The sequence below is a fragment of the Teleopsis dalmanni genome, chromosome 1 (genome assembly GCF_002237135.1).
Source record: "Teleopsis dalmanni isolate 2A chromosome 1, ASM223713v2, whole genome shotgun sequence".
NCBI lineage: Eukaryota > Metazoa > Arthropoda > Insecta > Diptera > Diopsidae > Teleopsis > Teleopsis dalmanni.
Window position 1 is genome coordinate 23,160,655 of NC_051846.1, and position 20,599 is coordinate 23,181,253.

At 29.6% G+C, this 20,599-nt stretch overlaps 1 protein-coding gene across 1 annotated transcript; it reads left to right on the forward strand.

Moving 5' to 3' along the window:
• The first annotated feature begins 1,608 nt into the window (after positions 1-1,608).
• Positions 1,609-20,339, forward strand: LOC119678365. Its single transcript, XM_038090158.1, has 18 exons — positions 1,609-1,759; positions 3,645-3,836; positions 5,204-5,398; positions 5,493-5,668; positions 7,378-7,500; positions 7,591-7,745; positions 7,802-7,964; positions 8,029-8,118; positions 8,212-8,296; positions 11,534-12,168; positions 13,742-14,054; positions 14,151-14,342; positions 14,400-14,591; positions 17,067-17,122; positions 17,245-17,399; positions 17,456-17,618; positions 17,691-17,780; positions 20,250-20,339. The coding sequence occupies exons 1-18, from the start codon at positions 1,609-1,611 to the stop codon at positions 20,337-20,339; spliced, it is 3,216 nt and encodes a 1,071-aa protein (XP_037946086.1).
• Positions 20,340-20,599: the final 260 nt, after the last annotated feature.

The window sequence follows — 20,599 nt, forward strand, 5'->3', positions numbered from 1 at the left end:
AAGTAGAAACAATTGCTCTATTTAAATTTATATATAATGTCATTTTCTAATTATCATTTTCTATATGAAAATGATAATTAACATATAGCTGATTGCTGTAGGAAAGTTTCCAAACTCGTTGTTTAGATAATCAATAAGTAGTAAAATATATCGGTATATAGTGTATAGAAAAAGTTGCTCAAAAAGTAGAAACCATTGCTCTATTTATGGTAAGTACATTATAAGATGGTTTGTTTGAGAAATCGGAATCATTCCAAATACTCAGTTAAGTATGGATTTGATGACAAATAGATAGCCGTATGTATTTTTTATTATATAAAAATATAATAATTTCAAATGATATATTTTTCACATCGTGTTTTAAAGATAATGGACTTGACATAGTTTTTTTTTTGTAGTACTTCCATTACGAATTAATTTTTATTGGTTATGGCGCTATCCTCTTTCTTTCACTCAATTAGAATATTATTTGTAATATCTCTTTGTAAATAATCAAGTCTTAGAATAATTATACTTTATATAATTGAACTTTATATAATTGATGTTTAGTTTTTTAAGTAAAGGATTAGTACGATTACTAAACCTCAGATTGCACTGAATTTAAATGTACATATAAATGTAAAAATGAATTTCAATCAATTGTTAATGTGATTGCAGTTTTGGTTATTGGCTTTATAAGTTAATAAAAATTTAATATTTTAATTTGTGTTATATTAAATATTTATTTAATTTCTGATTTTATATAAATAATTCTTATTTACTCACTTTTGGTTGAGGAAACTTTGCAGAATATTCACTTGAGCATTGATGTTGTCTGTTCCAACAGCCCAACCAGGTATTTGCCTTGGTTGTTGCATGTTTGCACTTGAAAGCAGTTGTAAATTTGCTCTAATTATTGTTTATTTGCATATTTAAAATATAAATTGTATATTTATTGTGTTATTTTCCATTTATTTCAAATAGTAAATAAAAATAATTGCGAACACTTATTTAAAATAATTTGCAATTTTTTTAAAAGAAATACAAAACTCTTGGAAAATTTCTTCAAGCAAAAAATATTTATGTAAATAATTCAATGCAGTCTATTTTGTGAATTTACAAATTAAATTAATATTTAAATTTTATTTAGTGTTAATACGAATTATATTATATATATATATATCTACGAGTCTTTATCAGGGTTTTGTCAGAAAATAAACTAATCTAATCTAATTTTCATAATCCTTAATTAATATTGCATACTCACGCATATAAAGGATAATCATAATTAAATTTGCCAAAATCTAAATCAATTAAATTATTTTAATACTTTTTGATATTTTATATAAAATTTTAATTATTTTTGCTGTCAATAGCATAACGCAGATACCAGCACAATCAAGTGGTTCACGTGCTAAAAATCCTTTTAATGCCTTATTAAAATCTCACCATGAAATCGATGCCATTTAAAACAATAAACGGGTTAACAATTATGAGTGGGCAATTTAAAATAAATTATTTTAAATGTTTGATTTTATAATAAAATTGGTTTTTATCACGTCAGTTTAGCTTTTATTTATATATTTGCATTAAGTAGTCGGCTTCACAGAGTAAACCCGCTTTTGAGATATGAAAGATTCAAATAAATCGGATAGTAAAATCTCAGTTTATGATGAAACGGATGATATTAAACATTCAGATGAAAATAAGTTAAACTCGATAAAAAGTAAAAATGTGAAGAAAAATAAAGAAGAGACGTTTCATCGAGCGATTGCACCAGGTAAGGTTCTTTATGAGAAATTTCTATTTATAATGGTGATATGTAAAGTTTATGGTTCGACTACAAAAGGAACTTTCGATAGAAAAAAAAAATTTGTTGTTACAAAGGGTACATTTTATAAAGTACATGTAAAATAATTAATCCATCCCGATAAAGGATAAGTTACAGTGGTTTTTATAAAATATTATTTTAATATTATTAAAACAATGTACAATAGAAAATATGCAGGGAGTTAAGATATGTATAATATTAATATGAAATTTGGGTAGCGTTAAAAACTATGAATGGGGTTAATTAATCACAACCGCCTATCACCTATAAAACTATATATTCCACAATACTTCGAATTGACAAAAAAGATTTCCCTACGTTGATAAAACATTCCTTGTTAGAAACAAGAACAACCTCAGTTGTCAACCAAAAAACAGTTGGATAAGTTTCACGCTAAATTGATACTGTAGCTGTACAGTACCTAGATGCTACGAGGGCGGTTTGTTAAGTCAGTAACTTTTTGAATAAAACAAATTTATTCGGCAAATAAACATATTATTTTTCTACATAATCACCTTTTATCTCGATACATTTAGTCCAGCGTTTTTCTAATTTTCCTATTCCCTCCAAATAATAGGTTTTCTCAAAGTTCTCAAAATAAGCGTTTGTTTCGGTAATAACTTCTTCATTCGACTCAAATCTCTTACCGCCCAGCCGTTTTTTTAGGTTTGGTGACAGAAAATAGTTGCAGGGGGCTAAATCTGAAGAATATGCTGGATGGGGTAGCAGTTCGTATCCCAATTCGTGGATTTTGGTTACGAATGCTTAATCAGCACACGAAATTCACTTTTTTCCATTTTCGTAAAAATTAACGAGGTTGTCTGCTTTGAACGGCTATCAAACACCTACTGAACGACGTAGCTTGCTCAAAATTAGAAAGTTGCCCACTGGTTGATTACAGCTGACGGCAGCACTGTTGCATTTGGAGTAACTGCGCGGGAAATTCAAAAAGCCACTGACTTATCAAACCGCCCTCGTATTATCATCATCAACCATAGCTACAGTCCATGTAGAACCTAAGCTTGTTTTACGACATTTCTCCATTCTTCTTTATTTTAGGCTTTTATTTTCCACTTGATAACAATTATATCTGTCAGATATTGTCGAACACTGTCAATTCATCTATTTCTCGTTGTTTTGACTTCGAAGATTTTGGCTGCTGCTCTTTCTTCTGGCACCCAAATGCTATGAATATCAAAATAAGTAAAAAATCCGTAAATCTCTAACATATTTTAAATAACCACAAATTGAAGTTAACAAGTATTTCCCATAAAGCTAATAAAAAAAAGGTGTGGACTATATTTAATAAAAATATTCATTCATGAGAAAGCCATTGACAATATGTGCGCCGCGTTTACTGAAAAGGGATCAAAATTATTAACTAATTTTGCTTCTAGATTGGTCTTTTCAACAGAGTATCTGATTCTCTCTCGAAGCTCGTATATTGTAGTAAAATCAGAGTTTCCACATTAATTTTTATTTGGCTGTATGGTGTTCTCAGTATAATGGAAAAGCAATTGAAACTGCTATATAGCAATTATTCTGGAAGCGGTGGTCTTACGAATACATCAAAGACCAATACTACTATCTATTTGCAAAGCGTGAAAGGATGTTTCGGCATATATTATTTGACACGAATAAAGAAGGGAATGAAGAAATAGATATGTCAGAAAATTGGTTAATTTATTATTTTATGGATTAGAAAAATATTGACGAATAAATTCAAATGTTGAACAAAATAAAATATTATATGTCTCACCGAAAATTTTACAGCCCATCATATAGTAATTTTTTTAATGTGTATTATTTATTATAAATTTGTTCCTTTCATTAGTTTTGATAATGGCTCAGTGCTTTGGTGTTATGCCTGTAGAAAATATCCGTCGTCCTGATTCGTTACATTTAAACTTCTCATATAGATCAATTCAAACTTGTGTAACAGTATTGTATATGGGGCTCAGTTCTATCATGTTGCTTGGCCAAATAAAACATGTTGTCAATATTGGTATAAATGCAAAAAACTTTGGTAAGTAGCACAATAAAAATGATTAAAAAAAATTGTAAGATTATGAACCCATTTTTATTCTCATTAATGCAAGAAATTTATTTTATATTTATTTCATATTTATTTAATTATAAGTGAATGTTAAAGTAATAGTGGATATTTGAATAGAGAAAAAAGGTCAATTCGTAACTAAAATTACTAGTCATAGATTTACAACTATGATTAAGATTAACAACTGAATCGTTTATAGACGAACTACTCCAATTTAGATTAACCACTTAAGTATAATCGTTAATCTATGGTTACATTAAGTACATAATCTATAGCTAGCTTAACTACGTAATCAATGGCTAGATTAACTGCGTTATATAAGACTTGATTACCTATTTAATCTATGACTAGAATAACTACTTAATCTATGAATAGATAAACTACTTAATCTATGTCTAAATTAAATACGTAATATAAAGCTTGATTAACTATTTAATCAATGACTAGATTACCTACTTAATCTATAATTAGATAAAGCTCTTAATCAATGACTAGATTAACTACTTAATCTATGAATAGATAAACTACTTAATCTATGTCTAAATTAAATACGTAATATAAAGCTTGATTAACTATTTAATCAATGACTAGATTACTTACTTAATCTATAATTAGATAAAGCTCTTAATCAATGACTAGATTAACTACTTAATCTTTGATTAGATAAACTACTTAATCTTTGATTAGATTAACTACTTAATCTCTAATTAGATTAACTACTTAATGATTACTTAATGATGATTAGATTAACTACTCAATCTATGGCTAGATTCTATATAATCTATTGCTAGATTAAATACATAATCTATGGTTCGAATGACTACATAATTTATGGCCAGATGAACTACTTAATCTTTAGCTAGCTAGATAAACTACTTAATTTTGGCTAGATTAACTACTTAATCCATTTCTAGATTTATTACTAAATCTATGGCTAGATTAACTACTTGATCTATGGCTAGATTAACTACTTAATCAATTCGCTAGATTAACTAGTTATTCTATTGGTTTGATTAATTATTTAATCTTAATCTTAATCTATAGATTTATTCTGTTACTTAAGACTGAATTTCTTCACTACTAGTGGCTTTTAAACACTAATGGTCCAAAAAATATCATATCGTATTGACCAATATTATTTTATGGAAGTATATTAGCACCAATAACAGTCCTGGGCTGCAACACGTATTGAGTTTACATTACTTTAAGATGAGTTTATATTTTTTAGGATTATGCACTTATATATATGGTGTTATAGTATGTGTTAAAAATATCTTCGGCAACAAATAAATTTTTTTATAATTATTTTATTTTTAATAAATACTCTATTATTATAGTTGGCGTGGTTTTCTTCTCTAATGTACAGTGCGGTTGGTTTTTCTTTTTTCTATTGGCTAAAAAATGGCCAATAGTAATACGTTTCTGGACAGAGACTGATTCGATATTTACTAGTAAATTATACGAGATTCCCAAAAGAAATTTATCCAGTCGCCTTCGATATGCAGCCGTGGTTACTATGCTATTATCTCTTTGTAAGTAAAAATATTTTATTTAAAAATAAAATTTCAATAATTTTAGAGAATTTAAAAATAAATAATGATAATTAAAATCTTTTAATATTTTTAGTGGAACATGCATTCTACTTAAGTTCCGCGGTTACAAGTTACATTCATCATGCTAAATTGTGTCCGAATACTTTGAATACAACGAGAGAAACAAATTTTGCAGATTTCATACAACAAAACTACGATTATGTTTTCCGGATTGTACCATATAGTCTATTTTTTGGTGTCTATGTAATGGTTAGTAGTAAGTAGTAATATACTTTACTGTTAGTTAATAAGTATTAATAGAAATTTGGCTAAAATTATAAAGGACTAAATAACTTATTTTGTATTGCTTTCTGCTATGAACAATTAGTGGTCCAGTTTTCAGTATATTTGAATTTGTGGTTCGATCGGTATAATAAATCGTACTATTCTTTTCGTTTTAACGCACCTTTTTACATGGAGTGTTAAAGATCTTATGAAGTTCTATCCAATGTGAAAACACTTTGACAGTTTTAGTGGGTTGACATATGTTCGTAACTGTTTGTACATTATTTTTGAAAGAAATTTAATTATTTAATCTATGGTTATATGAATACTTATTTTTTTTAAATAAATTTAAAACTTATTTTTGAATCAAAAAGAACTCATACACCTTTAATACGCCATATAACTTAGCTATATATAATATTTCCTTTATTAAATTTTTTTTTGGTGTAATTCTGTTAGTTTTGTACCGCTTTTACACAAGTTCTACAATTGTCTACTCTATAGTTCTCTATTTACTCCAGTTTCTCTTATTCTAGTTTTATTAGGTCTGTCTACTTTCTAATATTTGTTAACCGAAATGTTTGTTTTAGTCTTATACCATGTTTTCCATTAATTTTGGTTCGCTTTGTTGGTTTGAGGAAGTCATATTTAGAATCACGCAGCATTATGTATTCTTTCTATCCGAGATACTTTTGGAATACTTTGGTTGCACCTATCCTTAAAGGCTTGTAGTTTTTTAATGGATTTTATTTTCAGTCTCCAGGCCTCCACACTATACAATAAAGAATAATATACGTATATTTGAGAAATTTAGATATTTACTTTATATTTAGATATTTAATGCAAAGTACTTTTCTACAATTCTTAAAAGCTTTTTCTGCAGATATCCTGCGAATTTCTTTATCATTCTGTCAGTTATCACACTTATTTCTAATTATAATAGAAATATATTTTATAACACAGATTTAGTTATACATAACTTAGAGTGGCGCTCGAACTCCTCAAAGCCCACTTAAGGTTAAACAAAACCCCGTTCTGAGATTAATGTATAGGAAGAATTATAAAAGGATTGAAATAATGAATGTTATGTTATAGTTGCTTTGATTTGCTATAAATTGTAATTCATAATTTTTTCATAATGTCATATTAAATGATTTATTTATTAAACTTATTTAACGTTCCTTGATTAGGTTCTATACATAAGAAAGAATATATAAATCATGCAACAAATAATGCCTCTTCAAACAAAATAGTATTGTAATTTAACAATTAAAAATAAAAATATGATTAATTAAATTAATTATTCTACAGCTGGCTTATGATTTCATTCTAGTATAAACAGAGCAAGTTAATTTGTTAATAAAAGTTTCACAGCGAATTAACAAAACTTAAGGAGCGCTGACTCTGAGCTTCAAATTTGGCAGGGCATGAGTTCGATTCCTGGTACTTGCAGTCTCAAAAAAAATTATTTTCGAATAATTAAATACAAGTATTATTTCCAAGACCAGTGATGATGGGTACTTGTCAATACTCGAAACAGTTGTATGGTCACCCGAAAATTCAATTAATTAAAATAATATAAAATGAATTTTTGTTGTTGTGATTCACTACTTTTCGAAAAGCCTATTTTATTAAACTTATTTATATAACTTAAATAAAATATCCTTAATGATTATTTTACTGTTTTTTTGTAGGTAACCAATTTCGCTTGCACTTTTGTTTGGAATTACATGGATTTATTCATCATGCTGATAAGCAAAGGAATCGCTTATCGTTTCGAGCAAATTTCAAAGCGTATAAATAAATTAGCTGATAAGGTAAATATACTGTGCAAACAGGATTAAAATTAACATATTTTACAAATGTAATTTTAAATTTGTTGTCTTAAAAATTAACACTAATTTAAGGAAGTACCAGAAGCAACGTTTACTGAAATACGTGAGCATTATGTTAAACTTTGTGAACTGCTGGATTGTGTCGATGAGAATTTATCAGCAATTATATTGCTATCCTGCATGAATAATTTGTACTTTATTTGTTATCAGTTGTTAAATATATTCAAGTTAGTATAAAAATGTTAAGCTAAATGAAATACAAATATTGTTATAACTACTTCAGCAAGTTACGTTGGCCCATTAATTACATTTACTTCTGGTATTCGCTGCTGTTCCTTATGGGCCGCACAGCTTTCGTATTTTACACAGCTGCAACCATTAATGATGAATCCAAAGCGGCGTTGGGTGTATTGCGACGTGTTCCCATGAAATCTTGGTGTGAAGAAGTATAGTTTATTGTGCATTTTATTATGTATAAATAATATTTTTATAATAAATGGTATTAATTAGGTGGAACGATTAATATACGAGATGACTTCACAGACTGTTGCACTATCTGGAAAGAAATTTTATTTTCTTACTCGTAAATTATTGCTTGGAGTAAGTATTGACAGCAGTTTATAAACAAAAACTATTTTATTAAAATTGAAATTATGTTTTACTTTTTAAATAATAAATAAAAATTTTTGACAGATGGCAGGTACTATAATTACTTATGAACTAGTATTGCTGCAGCTTGATGAACCATCTCGTAAAAAAGGGCTAGCTCCTTTGTGTGGTTAAAAATAATTTGAATAAATAAAAAATAAATAAAGTTTGTTTTCTTAAACTAAAAAATTTTTTAAATAAGTAAATAAAAACTTAAAAAAACTTTCATATTTCATAATTATTTTTTTATAAATTTTTAATTATAATGATTTCAAGAATGGTTATCGGTTTTGATATTAAAATAGGGCTAATAGTGAAGAAAAAACTATAATTTAATTCCTTTATTTGACAAACTAATAAAATAATGATATAAGATACTGTCAAACAACCATCATCGTGTTTCATTCAGATGAGGTAGTTGCCGTCAACAGGTAGAGGGCTACAGACATTAGGACTACTTTTTTCTAAAAATTTCTAATGCAGTTTCATCATTTTGTGATAGCGTCCATATTTCTGTGCGAAACTGAATAAAAGATAGGATTATTCGTACGTTTTATCGGCCAAGAAAGAGCTCTAAATCCCAATAACCACAGTAGCATCTGTTGGTAATGTAAATTCTTTGTATGATTTCAGATTTCAGATTGCCATTATTATAGTTGGTTATAGTTGGCGATGTTAATATAAATAAAATTCTTAACAACTTCGCCAACCACTACCTTAGCATACAAGTGACTGATATTTTTGTCAGTAACCGATATATATTTCGGTTTGGCTTCAGTTACCACTATTTCTATTTTTGCAAATTCTTTTGGATAACAGCAAAGCCAATAGTAATATCACGGTTAATGATTAATTATGTAGATGTTCTCTGCATATCAGGGATCTGGGCCTATTTGTAAAATATTGTGCCGTTACAATGAACACCACGCAGGATGATTTCCATGATGAAATGGAAACCTTATTTGAAGCTTCGTATGAATATTCGTAGCGACACGTCCTTGGAATGTTGTCTTTACTTAACAACTACAAGGATCGTTAGGAAAGTTATGCAGATCAGTCAGCTTACCTTTCACTTTTCGAATAGCGGAAAATTTATTTTGTTCTTTAATTATCCTATAAATTATTTTTTTTTACTCATTTACTACTACGTTATTCGTTAAATTAGTTAACTTCTAGCTTTCTTAATCAACGTCGTTCCAAAGTTAACAGCATCAATTGTAATGAAATTTTAAATTGTCCACACCTACGGCATACGCCACTCATGGAGGTACAATAATTTAGGGGGCTTTTTCAAAAATTTATTTTAATACATATTTTTTTAAAATCTTATCTTGTGGATCATAGATATTGGTTTACTTTCTTTGTGAAGGTTCGACAGTTGTCACACTCATTATCTCAGCTCTGAATAGATTTAATATAGTTTTATCTCCTTTATTGGTGATTATTTTTAATAAATCAGTATAATAAAAAAATGGAAATGTTTACCAAAATATGGAGTCTGTTTCTACTCAAACAAAACGATAGTTTTTTGTACTGCCTCCATGATAAGTAAAAAAATCCATTGAAGCCGACTGCTCATAGACCATCCACAGCAGTGACGACTGCTCTAAGGTGCGGAGGTGTGCGGTGAACACCCTAATATAATTTGCAAAATGTTAAATAACATAGGTATATAAATTTATTAAGTATCTTTACATCAAGAATTATTATTATTTATTACATTTCCATATAAATATATATTTTTAAAGTTTTAGCAAAAACAATTAAATATAATTGTCTATGAAAACTCAATTAATTTGCTTCTGTTAGCCGCTATACTTGTTAGTTGTGCTCACATATTTGCAGCTCAAATCACAGAACATTTCTATTATATTTCGTCTCTCCCCTTTGTGTGCAAAGAAGTTGGTCGCACATTCATACGTTACATATGAACAAAATAATGTGCGTCTGCTCCCGTTCATAATATCAGCAATAGAGATTTATATAGTGGGAATTGTATGAGAGTAATTTTCTGTTCTATTCGAATATCAACTGCATGCATACGAATCCAACATGATGATTTGCCAAAGTGGTTGCATGAGCGGCTAAAGTTTGCAGCTCATATCACCATACATTTCTATCACATTTCGTCTCTCCCCTTTTAACAGCAGCACCAACGAATTTCTGTTCTTATTGTGCGGGGTACTTGTGCGCACATTGCAAGTGGTTTCGATTTTGTTTGATCACTGCACAAACATGTATGTTTCTAAGTACAAACTCTTTTGTTTGAAAAAATTTGGTTTGATGTTACGAGAATTATGTGAAAAGTTTTGTTTCTTCCATATTGATATAATATTAAACTTGTATATAAATTATTAATTTAATTTGTTTAATATGTTATTTTGTTAATGAATTGTTAATATAATATTGCGCGAATATATTGTTGCCTTATATAATATAGTTATTATTAATAAAAGATCTCATATATTTTAATATAAGTGGTACATGTAAAAACAACATTAAAGAAGGGCCGCACACCCTTCCAGATAGGGCACGCGTCGTCACTGATCCACAGTTACTTTTTATTAATTCGGCAAGTATATAATATATGTAATAAATAAGTATATGAATATATATGACAATATGTATAGGTTAACAAAATCATACAATATATACAATATAATACATGTTTAACAAGGTAATGCAATACATAAAGGTATATGTTAACAAGCTATTTTCTCAACGTTTAGAGCTCCTCGTAAATAAACATACAATTTAATACTTAAATCGTGTCTCATAAAATCTAAAATTGAAGACGTGGCAACTATTTTATTAACGTCAATACAGTTCAGCAACATTTTATTTCTCATTGTGCCAAAGTAACATTGTTGACCAACGGATGAAATCCTTAATCGCGTACAGAGAAATACAGTTGAAGTTAATTTACCGAAAAATATAAAAAGTTACAGTTTTAGGTGGTAACCTGAAGTAAAAAGTAATGTTTATTGCTTTTGGATTAAAAGTGTAGGATGAGCAGGTAATTCAATTGACATTATGAACTAAATAAGTTTTTAATAGAGTTACGAGTAGAATTTAACCAAATGTTTGAACTAAAAATTACTTCGTATTATTCCGGTAGATTGGATTTCTTGGATAATCAATTTTAGCATCTCATACATTCTGCTCAAAAAGTACCCGAATTTTGTTAACTACTCCTTAAGTAAAAGATCTTTTTAAAAATTTTTTTTTGTTATGTTGATATACCCTTTCTTGACATATGGTAAAAATGAGCGTCATCTGTCAATTAGTTTGTTTACAGCAGCTGTTAATGTGAGACTACCACAAGTGCATTTTGCGATTTTTACTATGGAAACTTCATACGTTGAAGCATTGAAAATGGTGCAGAAAGCTTACGGGGACTCTTCTATGTCTCGAACACAGGCATACAAGTGGTATAAATCCTTCAAAGAGGGTCGTGAAGTGATCAAAGATTTGCCTCGTTCTGGACGTCCATCAACATCAAATACCGAAGAAAACGTGGCAAAAATCAAGAAAATTGTGCTGGAAGATCGTCGTATGACTAAAAGGGAGATTGCTCGTGACTTAAACATCTCAAATGGATCCGTTTACCACATTCTACATGATATATTGGGCATGAGACGCGTTGGAGCTCGATTTGTACCGAAACATCTTGATTTTTTGCAAAAAGTATACCGTAAAAACGTGTGTGAAGAAATGATTTTTGAGCAAGGAAACAACTCTACATTCATGAAACGCATCATAACAGGTGATAAGACACGGGTTTATGAGTATGACGTTGAAACCAGTCAACAATCGAGCGAATGGTGCTTCGAAAACGAGCTAAAACCTAAAAAACCGCGCAAAAGTCGCTCGAAAATTAAAGTTATGCTCACTGTTTTTTTCGACTACAGAGGTGTTATTCATTATGAATTTTTGCCAGAGGGTCATACCATCAATAAAGAATATTACCTCGGCGTTATGCGGCATTTGCGTAGTCCATCCGTAAGAAAAGACCAGATTTGTGGAAAGCCAGCAATTGGATTCGTCACCACGATAATGCTCCATCGCACACGGCTCTTGTTGTACGCGATTTTTTGACCAAACACGGTACTACTGTCATCGCTCAGACACCATATTCGCCACATCTGGATCCGTGCGACTTTTTCCTGTTCCCGAAACTCAAATTGCCCCTTCGTGGTAAGCGTTTTGAGTCGATTGAATCGGTAAAAGAGAATTCGGAACTAAAGGAATTAAAAGCCATACCTGCACGGGCCTTCGAAAAGTGTATGGAAGATTGGGTTAAGCGTTGGCATATGTGTGTCGCTTCAGAAGGAGCATATTTTGAAGGAGATAAAATAAATTTGGAAAAAAATTTAAATTTGTGTTTTATTTACAAAATCTGGATAATTTTTGAGCAGAAGGTATACTTACTTAATGTATACTTAATGGTATTTCCGACGTTTCCTTTAATGCGTTACTAAAATCTTGGCAAACCTTATATACCCTTATTACATTTGTTCGTGTGCAGGATATAAAAAGATGTTAGTAGGGGCCCCTTTGTTATAATTTGCTTATGTACTTACGCTACCGACGCTTAACTTGTTAGTTGTTATCTTCTATGCCTTTAAGTAGTTCCATATTTGAAATTTTACGTGGCCATCAAATTCTCAATATATTACGTAGGTTTTTATTGGTAAAACTTTGAAGTGTTCTTTGAATTTCACTATTGAGCAACCAAGTTTCGGATCCATACAATAGGACTGATTTTACAAAGGCATTGTGAACATGGGTTTTTGTTTGAGGAGATATTTTATTTGAGTTCTATACACTACAAAAATTACTGAACGCTATTCTGACTTTTGATATTTTGCTACCCTGTTCCTAAAATGGTGCTGTAAAATACAACAGATATGACTTCATATGATCAAAAAATCAACAGAAAAAAATCAATATCTGTAAAAAGACTTCGTTTCGAATAGATAATATCTGTATAAGTAGTCTACTATATTTTCAATATTTTGGACAGTCATCTGGTGATCTTACTAGACATATGATAGCTCACTTCTTTTGATTTAATAACAATAATAAATAATGAGAATAGACACCATGTTATTATTAATAATGTAAATATTCCAATTAAATTTCTTTATACATATATGTATGGAATGGAAGTAAACTTAAATTGATAAATTCTGATAAACATAATTAACAAATTTAGTAAACTTGCTTGTTTTGCTTTAAACTTATCGAACTAAAGTGAAGTGTTCTTTTTATACACGCTAACGTGCAAATTTTTATAAATGTAAACAGGACACGCTATTTAAAAGGATAATGAAACAGGTCGCCAATGTAATTGACATCCTTTAACAAGGATTTTTTTTTATTAAATACTTCAATGAAATTTTGCAACGTGGGCACTATCTACAACTATTAATTAAATAGTATTTACCATTGAATTTCGCACTGTTTACTTCAGTTCCTTATTTACACAATGTGACGAGTTGATGTGGTAAACATGGCTCTTAGAAATGGTATTTACTATTAGGCAATATACTTTATTTTGGTTTATGAAAAGCACATATACGTTATTGAATTAAGTGAAGGAATGATGGTCAGTCGTAATAAGTTAAGAAAAATTTTTAGTAAACATCAACCAATTTTTGGCAATAATACAATATTTAAAGTCAGGAATAATATTTACAATCTTAATAAAGTACACGCAGCAACAAGAACAACAATCGATAATAATTCAAAAGATCCATTAGAAACTACAACAACCATAGCAGAATACTCAATCTCTCAGGAAAAATATATTAGTAATGACAATATTAATGCAATTGAACAAAAAGATGATGTCTCTGATATATTTCATCGTGCAGTATATCCTAGTGAGTTTAATCACTTATTATTATTATACGAATATAATAATTTTATTTAAAATCTATTTATATATATACTTTTCTATATTTGTACCGACTTTTTAGTTATAATAATTGCTCAATGTTTTGGTGTAATGCCTGTCATGGGAGTGCGTCATAAAAATCCACGTCGAATGCGGTTTTCCTTTATTTCCATGCAATTGCTCGTTACTCTAATCTATTTTGGCACTACCATATTACTTCTAGTATTTATGGTTAGACATCTCTGGTTTGTTGGTATAGATGCTAAAAATATTGGTTTGTATTAAATGTAATTGATATGTTTTTTAAGAAATTCTATTTAAATTTTAGGAGGTGTTATATTTTACATAAGTGCATTTTTAGCTTATGTTCTATTTATGCTACTCGCTGCAAGGTGGCCAAAATTAATTAGAGTCTGGGCTCGTAGTGAAATGACGTTTAACCAAAAGCCATACGAGATCTTGCCTAAAAACTTAGCGGTACGAATAAGAACTGCTGCTACCATCATTATTATTTTATCTGCTGGTAAGTTCTTTGACTTTTAATGTTATATCAGGGTATACAGGGTATTCGCTTCCATAGAATAAAATTCGGGAATTCGTTTTAAAGATTAGAGCTATATTATATAGTCAGTCATAATTACGTTAAAAGTGAAAAACTTGCTTTTTTAAATGGAAATTAAAAAATTTAGCACAAGAGAAAGAGAATAATGTATCTTAAAATTTGGTCAAAACCGCATTACTCAGGAATAATGCCAGAACTTCTGTCTATGAGAAGTAAATATACGTATACAACAATTGTGATCATGACCAATTGTGATCATGGCTGTTTGTTTAATATAGCCCTTACAGGCAAACGGTGCATGATAGAAGGAAGATATGATGCACAAAAATGATCAATAATTTTTCAAAAAACAATAAATATCAAGTATTATTAGCTCGCAATGGACCTTGAATACAAACTATCTATGTGTCTTTTTCAATACTATAAAAATATACAAATTTCTTTATTAGTACTGATGCAAGCAAATCTTCTTCTCTTTCTTCTTATTTGGCACTACAGTCCAGTATGAACCTCACGATCTGCTTCCATCTGTCCCTATCTTCTGCTACTCTCTTCCAGTTCAGTACTCCAAATTTCTTTATTAGTACTGATGCAAGCAAATCTTCTTCTCTTTCTTCTTATTTGGCACTACAGTCCAGTATGAACCTCACGATCTGCTTCCATCTGTCCCTATCTTCTGCTACTCTCTTCCAGTTCAGTACTCCAAATTTCTTTATTAGTACTGAGATGCAAGCAAATATAATATTAAAATCTTAAATTTTTTGTTTTGCAGTGGAACATGGTCTATCGGTGGCTTCAAATGTTTTAAATTATACACGAAAAATTGAGATTTGTGCAGCTGCACTAAATACATCTGCTAAAAGTTCCTTTGATGATTTTATTAAACAACACTATGTATTTATTTATTCCATGATACCATATAATATATACGGAGGAGCATATATAATGGTAATTAACATCTTTAATTATTCCTAAATAAAACTTTTTCTGCACTTATTGTTATGTGGATTGGCACGTTGTGATTAAACTTCCTTTATAGATTACGAAGATTAAAGAAAATCTTCGTAGAGTGTTAATTTTTAATACAGGTGAAACATGTGATTTTTGTTTGCAAGTTATATTTAAGATAAATATCAGGCTTCTATATCTGTTATATATAATGTATATATACATATTTATATATAAGCCAAATATTATCGTCTTTGTTCAGTCTCTACAATTTTGAAAACGACTTTAACATTACTTGAAAACTTTGGATCTTATATATAGACTGATTGGATAAGAAATATATGAAGGACTGTTTAAGTTTCAGCAAACCTGGAGTTCACTAGGTCATGAAGAGGTAATAGCAAACTGTGTTGGTTGTAGGACGTAGTAATGGCAAGCATAGTAGTGGTATCACACACTCAGTTAATAGATAGTTTTAAATATCTATTGTTTGAGGCTCTATGAAGGTCGGAGTGTTACGTTGATTTTTAAGCAGGAGATTGTATTAGTAGATAGTGGAGACGTTAATAGGACGAAAAAGAGGTGGAATTTAATGACTTTCTTTGTCTAAATTATAAAGTACCAATTAAAAAATATGTTTTGCTTAAATGAAATAGTAATTTATGTTTTTACTATTGCTAATTTTTTGTTATATAAATTTAACTAAATATTTGACTATTTATTATAATACGGTCAAAGACCAACTGGCACTGCAAAAAGCATTTTTAGTGGACTCAAAAGATCAATTTAATCAAAACTAAGAAACGAACTCAATAAAATGTATTGGAGAAAACAATAACAGCTGTAGTCAGATATAAATTAATGTGGACGAGATTATTGCTTCACTAATTTGGCATAAATAACGAAGGTGCACTCATCAGTTTTCTTAACCCCACCTGGAAGATCAAATTATTTAACGAAGATATAAAAATAACAACGGTTAATGTAGTTTGAACACCACCACCGGGTGATTTTGATGACATCACTATGGACGATAATTGATAACGATAGAAAGTGTTGTTCTTGTAATCCTAACCTAACCTAAAGGTTTTAAGCAGGCGAAAGAATCGATGCGTCAGCTAGATTACACACTGATTTCTCAAAGCTGCTTAAAGCATCAATAAAGTATCGATGCCATTGTGATTCTTCTGGTACTCATGCCACTATAAACTGCTGGGTTATTATAATATTTATTTTCAAAAGTATCACCAAACTATTTTAGCAACTTGGTATTTATCTTATATTCGATATACGTAATATACTATATTTTCAATTTATCTTAAAGTATCTATACCAAGAAATGAAGCTTTAATGTAATAAATTATTAATATTTTTTTTTGCTTCTGTTATTCCTATTAACTTATTTTTGTTGCATACTTAAGCTAATACATGGAGCATGTACATTTGTTTGGAACTACATGGACCTCTTTATTGTGATGATAAGCAAAGGCATCGCTTATCGATTCGAACAAATAACAACGCGGATCAATAAATTGGCGGGCAAGGTAAGCTATTCCCAAATTGGTGATTTGTGCCGCAGGTTGACAATTTTCTGATTAATATGTCTACACTTCTGTAATGTTTATTTCCACTTTCTCTCAAAAAACAACAATCGTCGGCTTCCAAGGAGATACCTGAGGACACTTTTGCTGAGATACGTGAACATTATGTGAAAGTGTGCGAATTGTTGGATTATGTAGACGATAATTTATCGGGCATTATTCTGTTGTCCTGTGCAAATAACTTGTATTTTGTGTGCAATCAATTGTTGAATGTTTTTAAGTAAGTTGTATTTTTTTAATTTATTAACAAAATATTATTTTATCCTTCGCTTACAGCAAGTTGCGTTGGCCTATTAATTATATTTATTTCTGGTATTCATTGCTGTATTTAATTGGACGAACGGCTTATGTTTTCCTTACAGCGGCATCTATTAATGATGAGTCCAAAGCTGCGTTAGGTGTACTACGGCGAGTTTCTAAGACAACATGGTGTGTAGAGGTAAATACTAATTAGAATTTCATAAAATCTACTGGAAACAAAATATTGTTACATTTTTATATATTTTAATAGGTGGAGCGATTAATATTTCAAATGGCAACACAGACAGTAGCTCTATCAGGCAAAAAGTTCTATTATTTAACACGAAAACTATTGTTTGGGGTGAGTATGTTAAATAAAGTATAAAGATTAGAAAAAGATTTATGAAGAGATCTAAATTGATGTATACTTATATTAAAAAGATATTATGATCTGAATTGTAAATGTATACTTAAACAACTGGTTAAGAAGGATTGAAAGTTATATTTCATTACATATAGTGGATAATAATAGACATAAGAAACTATTATACGTAGATAAGAACACTGTGTTTCACTATTTTCAACTTTATTTGCTTTTTGATTTTACTATAAAGTTTCTGTATTTCATCTAAGAAAAATTCTGGTCCAATGGGCTTAATTTAAAAGTGATTTATGTTACCTTTTTTTCCACTACTTTTGCAAGTGAAATTAAATTATATACACCAACGATATGTTTCGAAAAACAGCGGACTTGAAATTTACTTTACATATATGTTTTTTTCTGGTAACTTGATCGCAATGATCCATAGAATCGCTTTGGAAATAAAGGGGGAAAAAGGACTCGCCGTATTCTATATGCAATTATCATTCTATATGAAAAATAGGTTGTTAATTAAAATATTCGTATCGTTGTATTCCTACAATTATTTATTATGAAATTAAAAAAAAAAATCAAACAAATAATCTTCTATTAATTTGACAAAAATCACAAAATAAATTTATGCTTTATAGATATAAATGTAAATCCAGTAAAACTTCTATATATTGCATGTGCTCCATAACAATGTTCTAAAAATTTGAATATGAAAGATACTTATACCTCAGATACCTTTCACTGAAAAAGTTAATGAAGTTATGGAAAAAATTCTAGAACTCCAGCGTGCGAGTAGTCACGATTTCGAAGATCAGTGATTACAAAAGAAAACACAAAAATTAAGCGACATTATATATAATAAACTCATAGTCGTAACATTGTATTCCTTAATAAATGTGAATCATAGGTGATATTTATTTGTATTTTATATACATAAAACCTCTCTTCTAATATAAATTTTTTCCTTGGAAATAAGTGAACAATATTTGCTTGTCCTGAAACAAAAATTACAATGTGTGTTCTGGAAAATTAAAAAATGATTAATTGAATTCACAACCATTTCTCGGTTTACTAATCCACTCAGAGAAAAACCCTGACATAGAATATAGCTAGCATTCATATCTTCTTCTATATAAACACGATATTTTCTCATATCAGACAATCCATATTTTTAATCTAGTAGCTAAAATTCATCTCATTCTATTACAGCGATATTAACAGAATTAATAGCAGGATAAGGAAAATGTTTCGCGTCTGCTCTGTCACTACCTGGCTCTAGCCTAAAGCTCATATCAATTTAGTCTCACTTTCTGAAATGTCTGTCCGAACTCACTAGTGCAGGGATTAAAGGTTTCTTGGTTCAGTAGAGGGTTATTTCAGGAAGATTTAGTGTGCCTTTTCTATTTACATATATATTTGTATGTATGTATATATGTTTATGTATACAAGTATATACATGTACATGGTTCAGCGTAGGGCGCCTCCAGGAAGATTTAGTGTGCCTTTTCTATTTATGTATATATTTGTCTATATATGTCTTTATGTATACATATATATACATGTATTATGGTATCACAATGTACTTGTTTCTCCGGCCTAAGTGATGTAATCTCATTTACATAAAATGAGGTGCAACATATGTCAATCTAAGTAACAGAAATATTTAGTCTGTTGTAGGTCTATTGTTTTTCGAGAGCCTAACTATATCGGTATAAAGTAAAGTGGAAATAATTACTTTATATTATAAATCCCTTATTTAAAACGGTACGGAGTATCTGAAATTTTTCACCATATTACTTATGAGAATCATGGGATGGGATTAGTGAGGAGGACCGTACACAGATAATGAAAACTATAAATAGAAATTTTGATAATAAAACTATGAAAAATTCACCATATTACTTATGAGAATCAGGGTATGGGATTAGGAAGGAGAACCGTACCCAGATAATAAAAACTATAAATAGAAATTTTGATAATAAAACTATGAAAAAAATTATAGAATAGTTAGTTTTAGTTTTCCCGAAGAGTTTCCGAAGGGAATAAGTGTCGCCGAAGTGGAGTGTTTTACCTATTAATAGAGATTTGGGCACACCATTCTGACGTTGGTCGGTTTGATGATGCATAAAGCATTCTATTTCTTTATCGAACAAAAAAAAATTATTTTAGTATTGATGATCAGATGTCCCATAGACTCTTCCTTATCATAGCAAATATTTGTGTCGGATATATTTATTTTGTGTAGGTTAATCATTTGTTAAGTGCTCAACTAATAAAATAGATTTATGAAGGCTTTGAAAAGCTGTTAAAAATACTAAAATTTTTTTAATTTATATACAATTCTTTATCAACTTTTTTATTCAAAATAAAATTTCAATTACAATACATTTCTGAAAATATTTAAAAGTTCATTGATGCATTATTAATGTTTTGTTTACTCGTATTTAATCAACACAGATGGCAGGAACGATTGTCACCTATGAACTGGTTCTGCTACAGTTTGATGAACCTAACCGCTCCAAGGGTTTGGCGAAATTGTGCGCTTAGCATGCAAGAACCTCTGCAATGACAACATTCTGCAATCTAAACATGACAGCGGCAACACCCTCGACTACTCGACTACTCAACTACTCAACTACGCTGAATGCAATCTCATTAGAGATTAAAAAAGCAAAACTTCTGCCATAATTACTGGTGCTACAATTAATTTATTACTTTTTTGATTTTCACTAGTCACACAAGTTGAAGCAGAACATGTAGATTGGCTTAGATATATTTCACTGCTCACTGGCCTCATAAGTAAACAA

What these genes read in the sequence shown, in the direction of transcription:
- LOC119678365 (XM_038090158.1), top strand. Translation starts at nt 1,609, where the DNA reads ATGAAAGATTCAAATAAATCGGATAGTAAAATCTCAGTTTATGATGAA. An exon ending in TACTATGCTATTATCTCTTT is followed by an intron (nt 5,399 to 5,492) that starts GTAAGTAAAAAT and finishes TAATATTTTTAG; the next exon opens with TGGAACATGCATTCTACTTA. An exon ending in TTTTTGGTGTCTATGTAATG is followed by an intron (nt 5,669 to 7,377) that starts GTTAGTAGTAAG and finishes GTTTTTTTGTAG; the next exon opens with GTAACCAATTTCGCTTGCAC.